This window comes from Alligator sinensis, unplaced genomic scaffold (assembly GCF_000455745.1).
Source record: "Alligator sinensis unplaced genomic scaffold, ASM45574v1 scaffold839_1, whole genome shotgun sequence".
In the NCBI taxonomy this organism is placed as follows: domain Eukaryota; kingdom Metazoa; phylum Chordata; order Crocodylia; family Alligatoridae; genus Alligator; species Alligator sinensis.
Window position 1 is genome coordinate 121,350 of NW_005841885.1, and position 13,882 is coordinate 135,231.

Below are 13,882 nucleotides of genomic sequence, written 5' to 3' on the forward strand. Positions count from 1 at the left end.
TCGGTGGCTTTCTCACTGCTCACAGTCATCTTCCGCACACAGATGTAAGTAGCACGGTGACTACTGGGGCCAGGCAGGAGATGGGAGGGAACCAGCTTGGCTATAGTTGGGGTTGGTATCCACAGCTCCACAGGGCAGGAGAATTGCCATGAGTGTCAGTTGTGGGGCTCCAGGGGCTGGTTACAGCCCTGTGCTTCCACCACGATGCAGGTGACCCAGGAGCATGGGACCCAAGGACTTGGCCCATGCTCTGCTCTTCCTCATCGAGCCTGTGGCCATCCTTTGTTTGCCACCCCCTGGCTGTGATGCTGTCCCATGTGATTTAGCTCAAAGCAGCCTTGTCCTGGGATTTGGATATATTAGGAAAACCCAGTGCGCACATAAACCTCAGCCTAAACATCCTTCTTGAGGGCTACCTGCAGACATTTCCTTCTCCTAGGCCCCAATTCCTTCTAGTCCAGAGAATTACACCTCTGTCCTCCCCAGGGGGAGCTAATGGGCCACACCTGATCCTGGGGGTTACTAGCCATCTGGCATGCACTGGCAGAGTGGGCCAACAGCAGCACTGTTTCACTCTGCTCCAGGGCATCATTCTGAGGGGACATCTGCCTTGTGGGGTCCAGCCTGGAGTTATATGTCATGAAGCAAGGCAGAGTGAGCTTGCTGTAGGGCACTGGCTGAGTGCTATGGGATGCTATCATGCCCTGTGGTGGGGTCATGGGTGGAAATGGGCTGACTGAGCCTGGCATTTTGCTGAAGTAGCCTAGTTCCGGCTTGGCACTGTTTTCTTCAGGCAGCAGTGACACCTGGATCTGACTCAGAGCACTGACCTGTATCATGCTGGCACCACTACGGTTCTCACTTTGGCAAGGGGATAAAGAAACACAGTATGCAACTGTCTGCAGGGCAGTGCAACTTGTCACGAGAAAGCCCTGGCAGGTTTATCCCTCTATCAGGCCAAGCAGCAGAGGTGCTGGGATCATGTTGTCATGATAATACCTGCCTAAGAAAGGCTGCGCTCCTGAATCTGTGTGGGGAGTTTGCTCCAGCTCCTCAGTACCAGGACCTGAGGGCAAGAGGGGCCAGACCAGTCTGCAAGCAGGCTCCTATTGCCACTGGAAGGTGGCTATCCCAGATGGTTACAGAGCCACTGCTATGTACTTCAGCACAGACAAGTCAGTCCTTGGTTCTGTAGTGACAGGGATTTGTGAGGCGAGTCTTGCTCGGAGGTGAGCATGGGCAGTGCCCCAAAAAATAGCAGGCTCTGAGTGAATGGATTTCTTGGTGCCACTGATGTCACATGCCATTTTCTCCCCCACAAGTATATACAGAGGAAAGGGTATCACTTGAGCCCTTGTGGAACAGGGCATGGGGGTCTGGGGGCCCAGGCCATCTGCAGCCCTGTGGCAGGACTGTATCAGGATGGCCAACCTCTCATTGCATCATCTGTGCTGCATGGCTTCACCATGAGGCTGTTGGCCATCTCACGGGGTGCTGTTCTGCATGTAGGGCCCACCACCACTCCAGAGAGACACCTGGTGCCTTTACTAATCTCCCTCCTCTGTCTCTCCTCAGGCCTCACTACTCCATCCTCGGGCAAGTTTCTGAGACAGACATCTACAGAGATGTGACTAAATATAACAAGGTAAAAGCCAATGGTAGGAGGGTTGAGGGAGTAGCTGTGAGGGACACTCCTTCGCTACTGAACAAGGCAAACCAAGATAGTGAGGGGAAAAACATGCCATGAAGAGCTAGGAGCATGGGCCTTCCAGGCAGCTGAGATGGGTCAAAGGAACAGTACCTTCTGCTCTGTTGTAATGGCTTGTGAGTGTTTGGCCCATCGTGATTGGATGCAGCTTTCCCTTCCTTCTGAGGTCAGGGAGATACCCTTCTTAACAGAGTGGTGCTGAGACATTGCCAGTCCCTGAAAAGTGAGTTCCCTGCTTGAGCCCAAATGCAGAAGGTATACTGATGGGTAGGGTGGCCCTCATAGAGGGAATTCTGGTTTTCTGCTACTCTGTCCTCTATTGATATAAAAAACGATGCCTTTATGTCCTTCTCTTCAAGAGAAAAATAGAGGACATAAAGGCGTCCGGTTTCGTATCAATAGAGGACAGAGGACAACCCTACTGATGGGTGGATTACTGTAGGGGAAAGCAGGCTGTGAGGGAGACAAAGGCCAAAGAAGGCTTGGGAGGGGAGCTCTTCTCTGTCACAGCTGTAGCTCTTCCTCTCCCTGATGACCCCAGAACAGCCCTCTCCCCTTTGAGGCAGAATCCCTTTCATAGCAACCTCTTTCTCTCTGTTCCCAGGCTGTGGAAATCCCTGGTGTGAAGATTTTCCGCTCTTCTGCCACAGTCTATTTTGCGAATGCTGAGCTTTATGCAGATGCCCTGAAGAAGAAGGTGAGGCAGAACAGGGGTTGAGCTCATCTGGCCCATTTCAGGGCAAGACCACCCGCTGAGTGGTCTCTGATGCACTGGCCAGGTCATCTGGGGGTGGCTTGCTCCGTGTTAGTTGAAGGAGCATCCCAGATCTGCAGTCCTTGCCTAGATCTGCTTTAATGGTGCAGTGTACAGGCTTTCCCTCTCGCACCCCCAAGGCAGCAGACCTAGGTATGTGCTGTTACCATTGTGTCCAAGCACAACGGTGGAAGAATTAACCCCCATGGCTGCAGGCTTCCTCCCACACACACACCCACCTCCGCACTTCAGGGCCTTGGGCCTCCCTGCATCCTGGTTCTTGGCTATTTCTATCTGCTCCATGCTGCCGGAAACTATGCCTTCCAAAGCCTTGAGCCTCCACTGCTTATGTTCCAGCATGCCTGCTTAGCCAGCATCCAGAGCTCATGCCCCACCTCACCCACCACTAGTGGCTAATGCCACTTAAGTAGTACTAGTTACACTACTGTGTCTGAACATCTCAGTCACCAGAAAGATTCTCCTCACACTCACAGCACCCTCTGAGATGGAGGAGAGCTGAGGTACAGGCCCAGGGTCACACATGGAGTCTGCGGCAAGGCTTGGAGTTGAACCCACATCTCCTGCCTCCCAGGCCAGCACATTAATTGGTCAGAAACTCCTGCTCTCTGTTTCTGAAGTGAATTGGTGTTCAAAGCTTGCCCCTCACTAGAGGCCAGAGGAAGGATGCAGAGTGAGTGAGCTCAGTTCTGTTCAGGGCCTCCCAGCAGTCCCTTGAGCTTCAGTAGCTTTCAGGTCTCATGAAGTTGTGCTTTTGCAGTGTGGCTTCGATGTTGATCGCCTCATTGAGAAGAAAAAGAAAGCCCTCAGGAAACTGAAGAAGCATCAGAAGAAAATAGAGAAGGAAAAAGAAAAGAGGGAAAAAGCAATGAAGAAAAAGGTACTTCTCTGACAAATGCCTCAGAACTGTGCTTCCTTCTGTGACTCTCCCCATTGGTATCCCTTTCTCCTTCCTTCCATCCACCTGTTCATCCCCTTGTTTCCTTGTTTCATTTTCTTCCTCATGCCTCTTTCTCTCTTTCTACTCCCTCTTCCTAGATCTATCTTGATTTCTCTCTGTCCTACTCTTCTTCTTCTCACTCCTTATCCCCTCCCTCTACATATGTCTGGTTCTCAGATGGCCCCATACTGAAAATGTCTGATTTCTTTCTCTTTGGCCCCTAATGCATGTTCCTTTGTCTTATGACTGTAACCCCTAGGTGAGGGGAGGAAATCACAGGCCCTGTCAAAGGTTATGCAGTGGGAGGCAAGTGTGGTTAATAATTAAATTAGAAAACTTTATCAGCAGTTGGTAAGTGAATCACAAGAATAACAATAAAAGGGCGAAGGATGATTGTTAACAAGGTGTATGGCTCAAGGGCAGAAGCCCAGCTGCAGGGGATTAGAGGATAATAGCCTGCCTGCCTAGGAGCACTGGGCCAGCTGATGGGAATGATTGGCTGGCCATGGAGGAAGTTAAAAGCTCCCAGAGAGATGATGCTGAGGAAGAGGAAGAAACCTGAGAAGAAAGGTACTATAGTAAAGCCCTTGCCCTAGATAGGAGAGGCAGGAGAAGATTTTGTTGATGTTTTGTTACTCTGTTTAGCTTGAGGTAGGAAAGGGGGAAGGCTGGCTCCTTGGCCAGGCTAGAGGAGTAATGACCTGCTACACATGGTGGAAAATGTTGGGCATTCTAAGTTTAACTCCAGTAATGGAGACAGGAGCCCTGCTAAAATGGCTGGAGGGGCTGCAATGGCAACAACAGCAGCTGTTTCAGCACCTCCAACTCCAGCAGCAACAGTTGCAGAGGGAGCAGCAATGGCAGGAGTCCCTAAAGCAGCATTTGGAGTCAAGACAAACTTCCACCCAAGTCCGGTGAATCACTTGCGGTTCCCAGAGGATAGAGGGTAGAGTACTTGCCAAGGACCTGCAGATGATCCGAAGGCCTTCCTCACAACTTCTGAATGGGTGGCAGAGACCTATCAGTGGCCCCAAGATGTGTAGGCTATGAGGGTGGCCCCTCTGTTAACTGGCCCCTTACCAGGTCCTAGGAGTAGATTCAGCCTGGGATTATAAAACCCTTAAAACTGCCATACTAGACCAGCTGGGTCTCTCAGAGGAGGCCTATCGCTATAAATTTCAACTGGAGACTTGGAACCAGAGTGCATGGCTTCGATCCATGGCTTGGAAATTAAAGGACTTCTGCACCCACTGGCTAAACCCTGACTCATAGTCAGCTGTGGAAATAGTGGAACTGGTGACCCTAGAGCAGTTCTGCGCCATCCTCCAGTAGAATCCTGGAAATGGATGTATTGGCACCAGGTGATCAGCTTGGAGGAAGCCACCCAGAAAGTAGAGGACTTCATAGGGGCAGAGTTGGACTGCTTGGATCCCTTGGAAAGCCAGCAGGTCCCAGGACCAAGGAAGCTTGGACTGTGGAGGAAATGGGCGGGGTCTTTAAAGAGGCCTCTTGTAGGCCTCCTTCCCCTCTGAGACCCCAGCCAGGGGGAGGGGTCCTTGAGTGGCCTCTCCAGAGAAGGTGGCCACCTGCGATATCTTTGCAGTCCAGGAGGAGGCAGGGAGGCTCTGATAACTTGTTTCCAATGCAAGGAGAATGGTCATTGATATTGGGGCTGCCCTCAGATGGACTGTGGATATGCCCATGCCTGTGTCTTGGAGTCGTGGTAGGAGAGCCCAGATCAGAAGGGACAAGTGGTCCCACTTAAGATGGGGGATGTCCATGTTGTAGGGTTCATAGACTTGGGCTCTAGCCAGACCTTTGTCCATGAGCAATGTGTGAAGACAGCAGACATCCCAGTCAATCAGTGTGTTTATGTCATGTATTCATGGAGATACCTGACCATACCCCATAACATGGCTCAGCTTGACCACTGTGGGACAAGAAGTTAACATGACAGCTGGTGGCCAGCCATCCAGCTTATCCAGTGGTGGTGGGATGAAAACGGGGCTTGATGGCCAAATTGTTGAGATTGGCTTGAAGAATTGATAGAAGCCAGGCTGATCCCAATTCCACTGAGCCAGAGCTGGGGGAAATATTTCCCTTCTCTGACCCTGAACTTGTTGGATATCAACCCAGATCACACCAAGAGCAGCAGCAGGTCAAATGGGAGGCCTTCTCAAGACAGAAGAAACACTTGAGGAAAGGAATTTGGGGTTCAATGTAATCTGGACTGTCCTCCAGAGGATTCAGAGGGTCAGGATACCCCAGGAGCTCCTTGGGAGGTTGGACTGGATCAGGCTGGGGAGAAGTCTGGATTTCATTTGTGATCAAAGGGAAGACCCCGTATATGCTCCTCTTTATGACTGATTGATTGGGTTGGGCCAATGGGGTCATAGTACATGCAAGCTTAACAGCTTAGGACTTCCATTTTGAATTATAGGGGACCTCTTGATGAGAGTGACCAAAGACAAGGCCACAGGAAACTAGCAGTCCAAACTATTAGTGCCAAAGGAGCACCACAGCCAGATTCTGAAACTAGCCCATGATGTACCATGGGGAGGCCTTTAGGGGATGGAAAAGACCCAGGCTAAGAGTGCTGGCAAGGTTTTTATGGTCTGAGGTATATCAAGAAATCAAGGATATACCAAGAAATCAAGGACCATTGTGCATCATGCCCTAAAGGCCAGCTAGTTGTTCCCCCACCCATTCATAAGGCCTGACTGGTGCCTATCCCATTGGTAAGCATATCTTTGAGCAGGTTGGAGTGGACTTGGTGGGACTACTGGAGCCCAGCTCAAGAGGGTCCAAGTTCATCCTGGTCCTCATTGACTATGCCACCTACTACCCTGAGGCTGTGGTGATCCACTTAGCTTCAGCACAACCTGTGGCCTCCGAGCTATTACAGATATTCTCCTAGGTGGGCACTCTTTGGGATGTTTTGACTGACCGGGGCACAGTCTTAATGTTCCGGTTATTGCAAAAAGTTTGGGGCTTATTGAAGGCCCATTCTGTAAAGACTTCAGTGTACAATCCTCAAACAGAGAGATTAGTCAAAAGATTTAACTGGATACTGAAGGGGATGTTGAGAAAATTTGTCTTGGAAGAACCTCAGAATTGGGACCAGTTATTACCATACTTACTGTTCACCATTCAAGAGGTTGCACAGTCTTCCATGAGCTTTTTGCCCTTTGAATTATTGTATGGGAGGCAGCTCTGGGACATGTTAAATCTCTTACAAGAATCCTGGCAGGCTCAGGGGAAAACAACACAGAACGTAATCCAATATGTCCTGAAGCTACGGGAAAGATCAGACCTGATGGGTGCCCTTGCAAAAGAATCTCAGGGCTGCACAGCAGGTACAGGAACAGCAATACAATAAAAATGCCCAGCACTGGGTTTATCAGCCAGGGGATAGTGTTACTACTTCTCCCCTCCTCAGAGAGTAAGTTGCTGGCTAAGTGGCAAGGCCCTTTTGAGGTCCTCTGGTGGTAAGCAAGGTAAATTATGAAGTTTGCCTCAGAAGGAAATGGTAGGGTTCACGGATATATCACGTCAACCTGCTGAAGCCTTGGAGGGCCCAAGAAGCCAATATGGTCTCTACATGTTTGCTGGGACTTGCCCTGAGGATTCTAGATCCCTTTCAGATCCAATGATTGGCCTTGTGCTAGGGGAGGCTTTGACCCCAACTCAACAGGCTGAAGTAAAAAGTCTACTGGAGGAATTTAAAGAGGTGTTTAGTGATTCCGGATAGAACTGCACTGATCGAACACCAGATTATCTTCAAGCTGGACTGTGCAAATCAGAAGGGATACTTGAGTTCCAGCACAGCTGAAGGAAATATTAGAACAAGAAATTAAGAAGATGCTGGAGCTAGGGCTGATAAAAGAATTTGCTAGTTAGTGGAGTAGTCCAATTGTTTTGGTGCCAAAGCAGGAAGCACCTACCCCAAGAGCAAAAATATAATGTAATAGAGCAGTGTCTAGCAATTAAGTGGGCATTTGAGACCTCTTGGGGCCCACTTTCCTTTGGTGACTGATCATGCCTCTTTAACACAGCTTAATACTATGCAGGAGACCAACCCGAGGTTGATGACCTGTCCATGCACCCTTTTGATTTTTTTCAATGTGCCACCACCCTAGGATTGCACATGTAAATGCAGACTTCTTCTTCCAAGGTGGGGACAGGGGGAGGGAAGGAGTTAAAAATGGAAGAATGTATCCTGGGCTCCACTCTTGGGAGGTAGGGATAATAACAAGGTGCATGGCTCAAGGGTAGAAGCCTGGCTGCAAAGTGTTAGAGGATAATAGCCTGCCTGCCTAGGAGCACTGGGCCAGCTGATGGGGATGATTGGCTGGCCCTGGAGGAAGTTAAAAGCTCCCAGAAAGATGATGCTGGAGAAAGGCAACAGTGCAGCACTATAGTGAAGCCCATGATGACCTGGATAGGAGAGTCAGGGGGGGATTTTGTTGATATTTTATTATTGTGTTTAGTTTGAGGTAGGAAAGGGGGAAAGCTGACTCCTGGGCCAGGCTAGAGGAGGAACGACCTACTGCAATGTTCCTAAGATTTCCATGTCTAATTTTAGTACCAGAAAAATATAACTAGAGATAGATTAGAGAGACTTTTACAGACCGTATCTGGACATGATGTGCTGGGAAGAGGCCAGCAAACATTATATGAAAAAACATGCCTCTCTAGCCTAGGGACAGAGCCAAAAAAGGACATAGGTGGCTTAAATGGGATATTGGCTGAATTACATGGCTAAATCCAAAAGTGCAATGCTGAAAACGCTGCTCAACTATCCCCTAACCCTAAACTCTGCAGGTGTCCGAGTCCCCTGAAGTGAAGGAGTTAGGCACCTGGATTTATCAGGAACTGTCCCAGCTTTGATCAACACCTCTCAATACATAATGACAGTCATAAAATCAAATAATATCTGCAGGATATTACCCTAGCCACTCAGCAGCTGGCTAAGGGTGAAATCTTTCCAGGGCAGTTTGTTCCATGACCTGTTATAGTGATTTCCACTTTCCTTTCACTGGCTCTGGTTACTGGATCAGATGAGCCACTGGAGGAAACCAAGCTGTGTCTTTATGCTGTGTCATGTTATGTCCCAAACTGCTTTCCTGGTACTGATTGGCCTGGCTGAGGGTGATGAGTGCTGTGGGCTGCACTCAGCCCTCTATCACTTCCCTGTTGCCAACCAGCTTTGACAATAAAAGACTGTTCCCAAGATCTTGAAGGCATCTGACCCTGAAAGTGATGATCTGTGGGTGGAGACTGGGACACACATTTACTGTGTGATCTTTAAGGCCCAAAGTCCTCGCCTGCCTGTGCTCAGGGTGCCTGACATAGGCTGCGTGTCCCAGTCAGATTTTAAGCCTATTGACCACCTTGACTCACTGTACCATGCACACAAAGCCTCCTCAGCCAACTTCAAACATCTGCCAGTCTACCTCAAACTTGGCCTATTTCCTCCCTAGACAGGTGGGGAGTAACATGTGTCCTGGAGCTGTGCCAGACTTGAACAAGGCCAGTACCCCTCTGCTCTGGCATGTACTGGGATAACTGATGCCACCAGGTGCCAGTGTCTCTGTATGGCATCTCATTGTAAAGCCTTGCTTTTCACCTGTGGAAGCAGATATTTTCTAGATTGCTTTGCTGCTCCTGCACTCCTGTTAGCTGAGATATTCCCCTAGGAAATTAAATGAAAGGCCCCATGCTTTCTTCCCTACAGAACCCAGACAGTGATTGCAATGGAGCTGGCATCTCAGTGATAGACATCAATGGAAGCGTGACAGAATGGGAGTCCCAAAACGGCAATCCCCTGCCAGACCGTGGTGAACCCACCCTGGTGTCTCTTGGCCTCCAGAAGCCTGAGCTCCACACTGTCATACTGGACTTCAGCTCTGCCAACTTTGTGGACTACGTCTGCATCAAGATCCTAAAGAACGTAAGGGCCAGGCAGGGAAGCAGGGAAAGGGGAGGGCTCCCACAAAGGACACACCTCTGAACTGTGACTTCTGGAGAATGAGAGCTTTGTTACATCCTGGGCTGGGTGAAAAGTGCCTGCCTCAGCAATTTCCCTGTCCCCTTCATAAAAGACTTGCCAGAGCCTGGCTCCAACTTTCAACACACTACAGCCATCCCTATCCCCACCCAGGGAGCCAATCCTGTCATTCATCATCCCTCTCTCTGAGTCATTTCCATCTGTAACAAAAGGAAGTGGGATTTCCAGTTTACACACCTGCTCCCTTGCACTGCCATTTTAATGGCTTACCCAGAGCTGCTGTTGTCACCTGGGCATGAGCAGGGCTGGATTAACCTTTAGTGGGCCCTAGGCAAACAAACTTAAGGGCCCCTACTTAATACTGTATATTTATATTACTTTTTTCACTGAAAAAATATACTATGTAAAATAAGCACAGCTGGGCCCCTTCTTCACTTAGGGCCCTAGGCATGTGCCTAGTTTGCCTATGCATCAATCCGGCCGTGGGCCTGAGGCTGGAATGGATCTTTCATGTCCAACTGCTCTTTAACCCACTGGGGATCTGCTAGAGGTGACAAGCTATTCCAGTGGCATCAAAGAGCAGGTGGCACAAAAGGGCCAAGGGGATATCTGGGGTGGGCAACTGGCAGTCACTTTGTGTTCTATGCCATCCTGTTGACAAGGTGGCTGTGGGGCATGTGGCACAGCCTTGGTCATCTGCTGTGAGTCTTAACTCTCCTCTTTACTTGGTGTCCTTTGCAGTTATTCCGGGATTTCCACGAGATCGAAATCGATGTGTTGCTCGTTGGCTGTCATGGTAAGAAGGCTGCAGAGGTCAGACTGAGCAAAGCTACAGACCTGCACGTTTCTCAGCAACATGTCCCTGCAAAGGGGTGCCTCACTGATATCCCAGTCTGCACACCTCTGGGGCCAGTCATGAGAGCTGGTTCCACCATCTGCTGTTCCACCTCAGGTGTTGCCCAGAGGGAGGCACCTTGTGGAAGTACTTCCACCTAGGGGAGATGGCCAGTGTTCAGTTCTATGTAAAAAAAATTCAATCTGGGGTTAATTCCACTGGATTTGGGTTGGTGGAGGAATCTTGACCAAGGCTGGTTCAGGAGATCAGCCAAAGCCCCTTCCTGCAGACAGGAGTCCCTGGGGTTCAATGTCAGGTCCTACTTGCACCCTAGGACATGACACCAGGTGACCATCCCCAGATCCCAGCACAGATTTTAATTGCCAGAGCAAAGGATTCAAGAGCCAAATTGTTAAGACAAAAGGGGAGAGAGCCTGTTGTGAGCGTGGGGTGGAGTGGGGGGGCCACAGATGGGCCTCTTGGCCTGTCTTCATCTTCCTTAATCAGGGTTTCTCAGTGCTATCAAAACTCACACTTCTCCCCACAGAGTCCATCATAACCCAGCTAGAACAAGGCAACTTCTTCAGTCAAACCATCACCAAGCACCAGCTCTTTGCCTCAGTGCATGATGCTATCACCCATGTCACCAAGCTGCGGGGATCGAGTCCACCAGAGCCAGTTATGGTAATTGCTCAGCCTTTTGCCTCACTTCTGGGAAATCAGTCCCCTTGATGATCTAAGTGGGAAAGCAGCTTTAGTTTCCAGGTTTGGTTACATGGGCTGCCACCTTTCTGCTAGGCTTGTGTGTCTCTTCCAACTACACCAGCTAGATCAGCAGCCTTTTCCCATCAGCTGTGGTAGCATGCCTGCTCCTACCCAGCCAATATGTTCTCATCACCTATGTCCCCAGCCCTGCCCGCAGTTCACCAGTCCTTTTTTCAGTTCTGCTGGTCCTTACTAACTCCATCCCATCCAGAGGGCCCAGCGCACATACTGCCATGCTGAGAAAACATTCCAGTACCTTGAGATCCCGCATGGACAAGAGTGAGGGCCTTGCAGGGGGGAAAGCAGGACTTGTAGTGGTGAGGAAGCCAGGAGGTTGGGGAAGCAAAACAAAACCAAAGAAAATCCTCTTGTTGTTTGACTCTTTAGACTTTTCCCAGCACTCATCTGTAGCCATCATGGCATCCACCCTCCCCAGAAGCACAACAGGTGAGAGGGAGCCATCAAGGTATGTTTCCAGAAGATTATTTGAGCTGGTTGATGTTTGCAAGGGCAGGTGATGGGGAAGTCCTGCCATCAAAGACCAAAGATTGCCTGTTGCTGAGCATCTGCTTCAGACCTTGGAAATCTGGGATTATCTACCCTTGGGAAACCACTTCAGTCACCAGAGCAACTGGGAAACTACCTCAAAACCCTCCTTCAGCTGGGCATCTGCTTGATGCTGGAGAGACCTGGGATCTCCTGGGCTCACGACACAAGATCTCCTACAACTGGGAATCCCCTCAGACGTGGGGAGCTTGTCTGGAACCATGTGTGTCACTTTTTTGGGGTGCAGCATGAGGGGAAGAGAAGCTGCATCTCTGACGTGACTGTTGTTTGAATACATGGTGGTTTAGAACAGCTCCACTGACTGTCTGGGAAACTCTCGACAGAGAGCAATACTGAAACGCCATGAAGTCCGGGGCCTGCCTAGCCACATCCATCTCCCCCATTCCCTTCTCACTTGCCTTTCTTATATTGTGGTTATCATGACCCTAGCCAGAAACTTGACTTATTCACACAACATGGCAATGTACAGTTTTACTGAAGAGCAAGAAAACATTCAGATAAGGGGTCATGCTTAGGGTTATTTATTATCAACTCACTGTGGTGACTGAGACAATCATGAAATCATATATGCTAGGGAAGGAAAAATGTAATAGTTCAGCCATAAGCAATTGGTAGGGGGGCATGTGCCCCCCCTGAGATTGGCCACTGCCGGCTTCTGCAGGCAGTCACCACTCGCCACCCCCCCCACCACCGCTGGCTTCTGCGAGCGGTTGCTGCTTGCCATGCTGCCACCACCAGCTTCTGCAGGTGTTCGCCGCTTGCCACATTGCCAGCTTCTGTGGGTGGTCGCTGCTCGCCACCCCACCACTGCTGCTGGCTGCTGCAGGTGGTTACTGCTCACCACCTCCCTCCACCGCTGCCACCGGCTTCTGCAGGCAGTCGGCACTTGCCACCCCACCGCCAACACTGCCACCCACAAACTCTGCCCCCACCCCCCCTAGTCTTAGGAGGCACCAGTCACCCATGAGCTCAGCTACATTCTGCAGGAACATTTCCTACTGAGTAGTTTCAAGGGTATACAGCTGGTAAATATGGGACTATAAAAATGTTTTTAACACTTGAACAGCCCGTTTGATCTGCCGCGATGTTTGCAGACACAGAATTAGTTGTGATTTTTCTGGTGTCTATGCTTTATTAATGTTGCGTATCAGGGACTTAATTTTATAACATGATCCTGATTTATTGTTTCTCAATAAATGTGTTTTTACTTGAAGCATCTCTTTGCTGTTTCCTAACAACTGGCATATTTCTGATCTAAGACTCTGTGCCCATTTATGAGAATTTCATTTGACCCAATTGTTAGAGCCACTCGCTCCCTTTTCATGATGTGATTCATACTAAGCCCAGTCTTACTCTGCCAGTCCCCTCTCAATACCTTGTGAAGCTGCTTTGCTAAGCGAAGTGAGGGGCACTCCTGCTCTGGGCAACCATGCCAAAAGGCAGAATGCAACAGGGCATGAGCAATCAGATAAAATATGGAATAGGTGTGTGGAACTTGAGCTGAACCAAAGGGCTGGCAAAGAGCATCATGCCAGAGCCTCTCTGCCTGGCTCCAGTGTTGACTGTGCACCTTACCTCATTCAAAGGCAGCTCTTTGCACGCCTGGCCAATTCAATTGTCTGTCCAACAGTCTGCAGTGTAATGCAGACAAGGGCAGGTGCAGCAGCAACCTTCCCCCCCACCCCCTTTTTGATTCCTGCTCCAGCCAAACTTTAAAATCAATTGCCTGGGAGGGGCAGCAGTATTTCTGTTCAGGCAGTGCTGTGGGGGTCCATTGACTTCATGGCTCGTTATAATGTAACTGATTTCTCCTAATCTCTCATCATTCCACAAGTGTTTAATGACCTTCTCTCCTTTTTAATGGTGTTGATGTTTCATTAATTGAGTTACACTTTCTGCTGGTAACCATTCCTACTAATTTCTCATTTATTTCACAGCCTGCACACTGTTTTAGTTCTACCTCTAAACCTTAACTCAGGTATAGAAATGACTGACAGTGAAGGATTGGAGATGCTGTCTGTGAAGAAATCCCCCTGTATCTGCCACTTGGGACAAATCAAGTGACCCCTGTATCTCCTGGGTTTCTTCTTGGTACTGGCTGGTCAATCAGGTGACCTGGCCAGATAAAATTCTGAGAGCACCCAAAGAAATCCTTGCCTCTTGCATAGTTTCCACACTATCACAGCTACACCATCACTACACAATCTAGCAAATCAGTGCACATTCCAACAGTTATTTTGCTGTTTGCTTTGATCTTAAGCCAAATAATATAGCGCTGCCCCCCC

At 49.5% G+C, this 13,882-nt stretch overlaps 1 protein-coding gene across 1 annotated transcript in view; it reads left to right on the plus strand.

The window, feature by feature from the left end:
• The window catches only part of SLC26A6 (solute carrier family 26 member 6), a 25,503-nt gene extending 12,699 nt beyond the window's left edge, over positions 1-12,804 (plus strand). Inside the window, exons 13-20 of the mRNA XM_025196810.1 lie at positions 1-44; positions 1,576-1,645; positions 2,313-2,405; positions 3,241-3,360; positions 9,158-9,373; positions 10,172-10,226; positions 10,813-10,949; positions 11,418-12,804. The exon at positions 1-44 is cut by the window's left edge and continues 36 nt beyond it. Of these exons, the coding sequence (XP_025052595.1) occupies positions 1-44; positions 1,576-1,645; positions 2,313-2,405; positions 3,241-3,360; positions 9,158-9,373; positions 10,172-10,226; positions 10,813-10,949; positions 11,418-11,441 (759 nt within the window). The 3' untranslated portion in view covers positions 11,442-12,804. The remainder of the gene's footprint in view (positions 45-1,575; positions 1,646-2,312; positions 2,406-3,240; positions 3,361-9,157; positions 9,374-10,171; positions 10,227-10,812; positions 10,950-11,417) is intronic.
• The last annotated feature ends 1,078 nt before the right edge of the window (positions 12,805-13,882 follow it).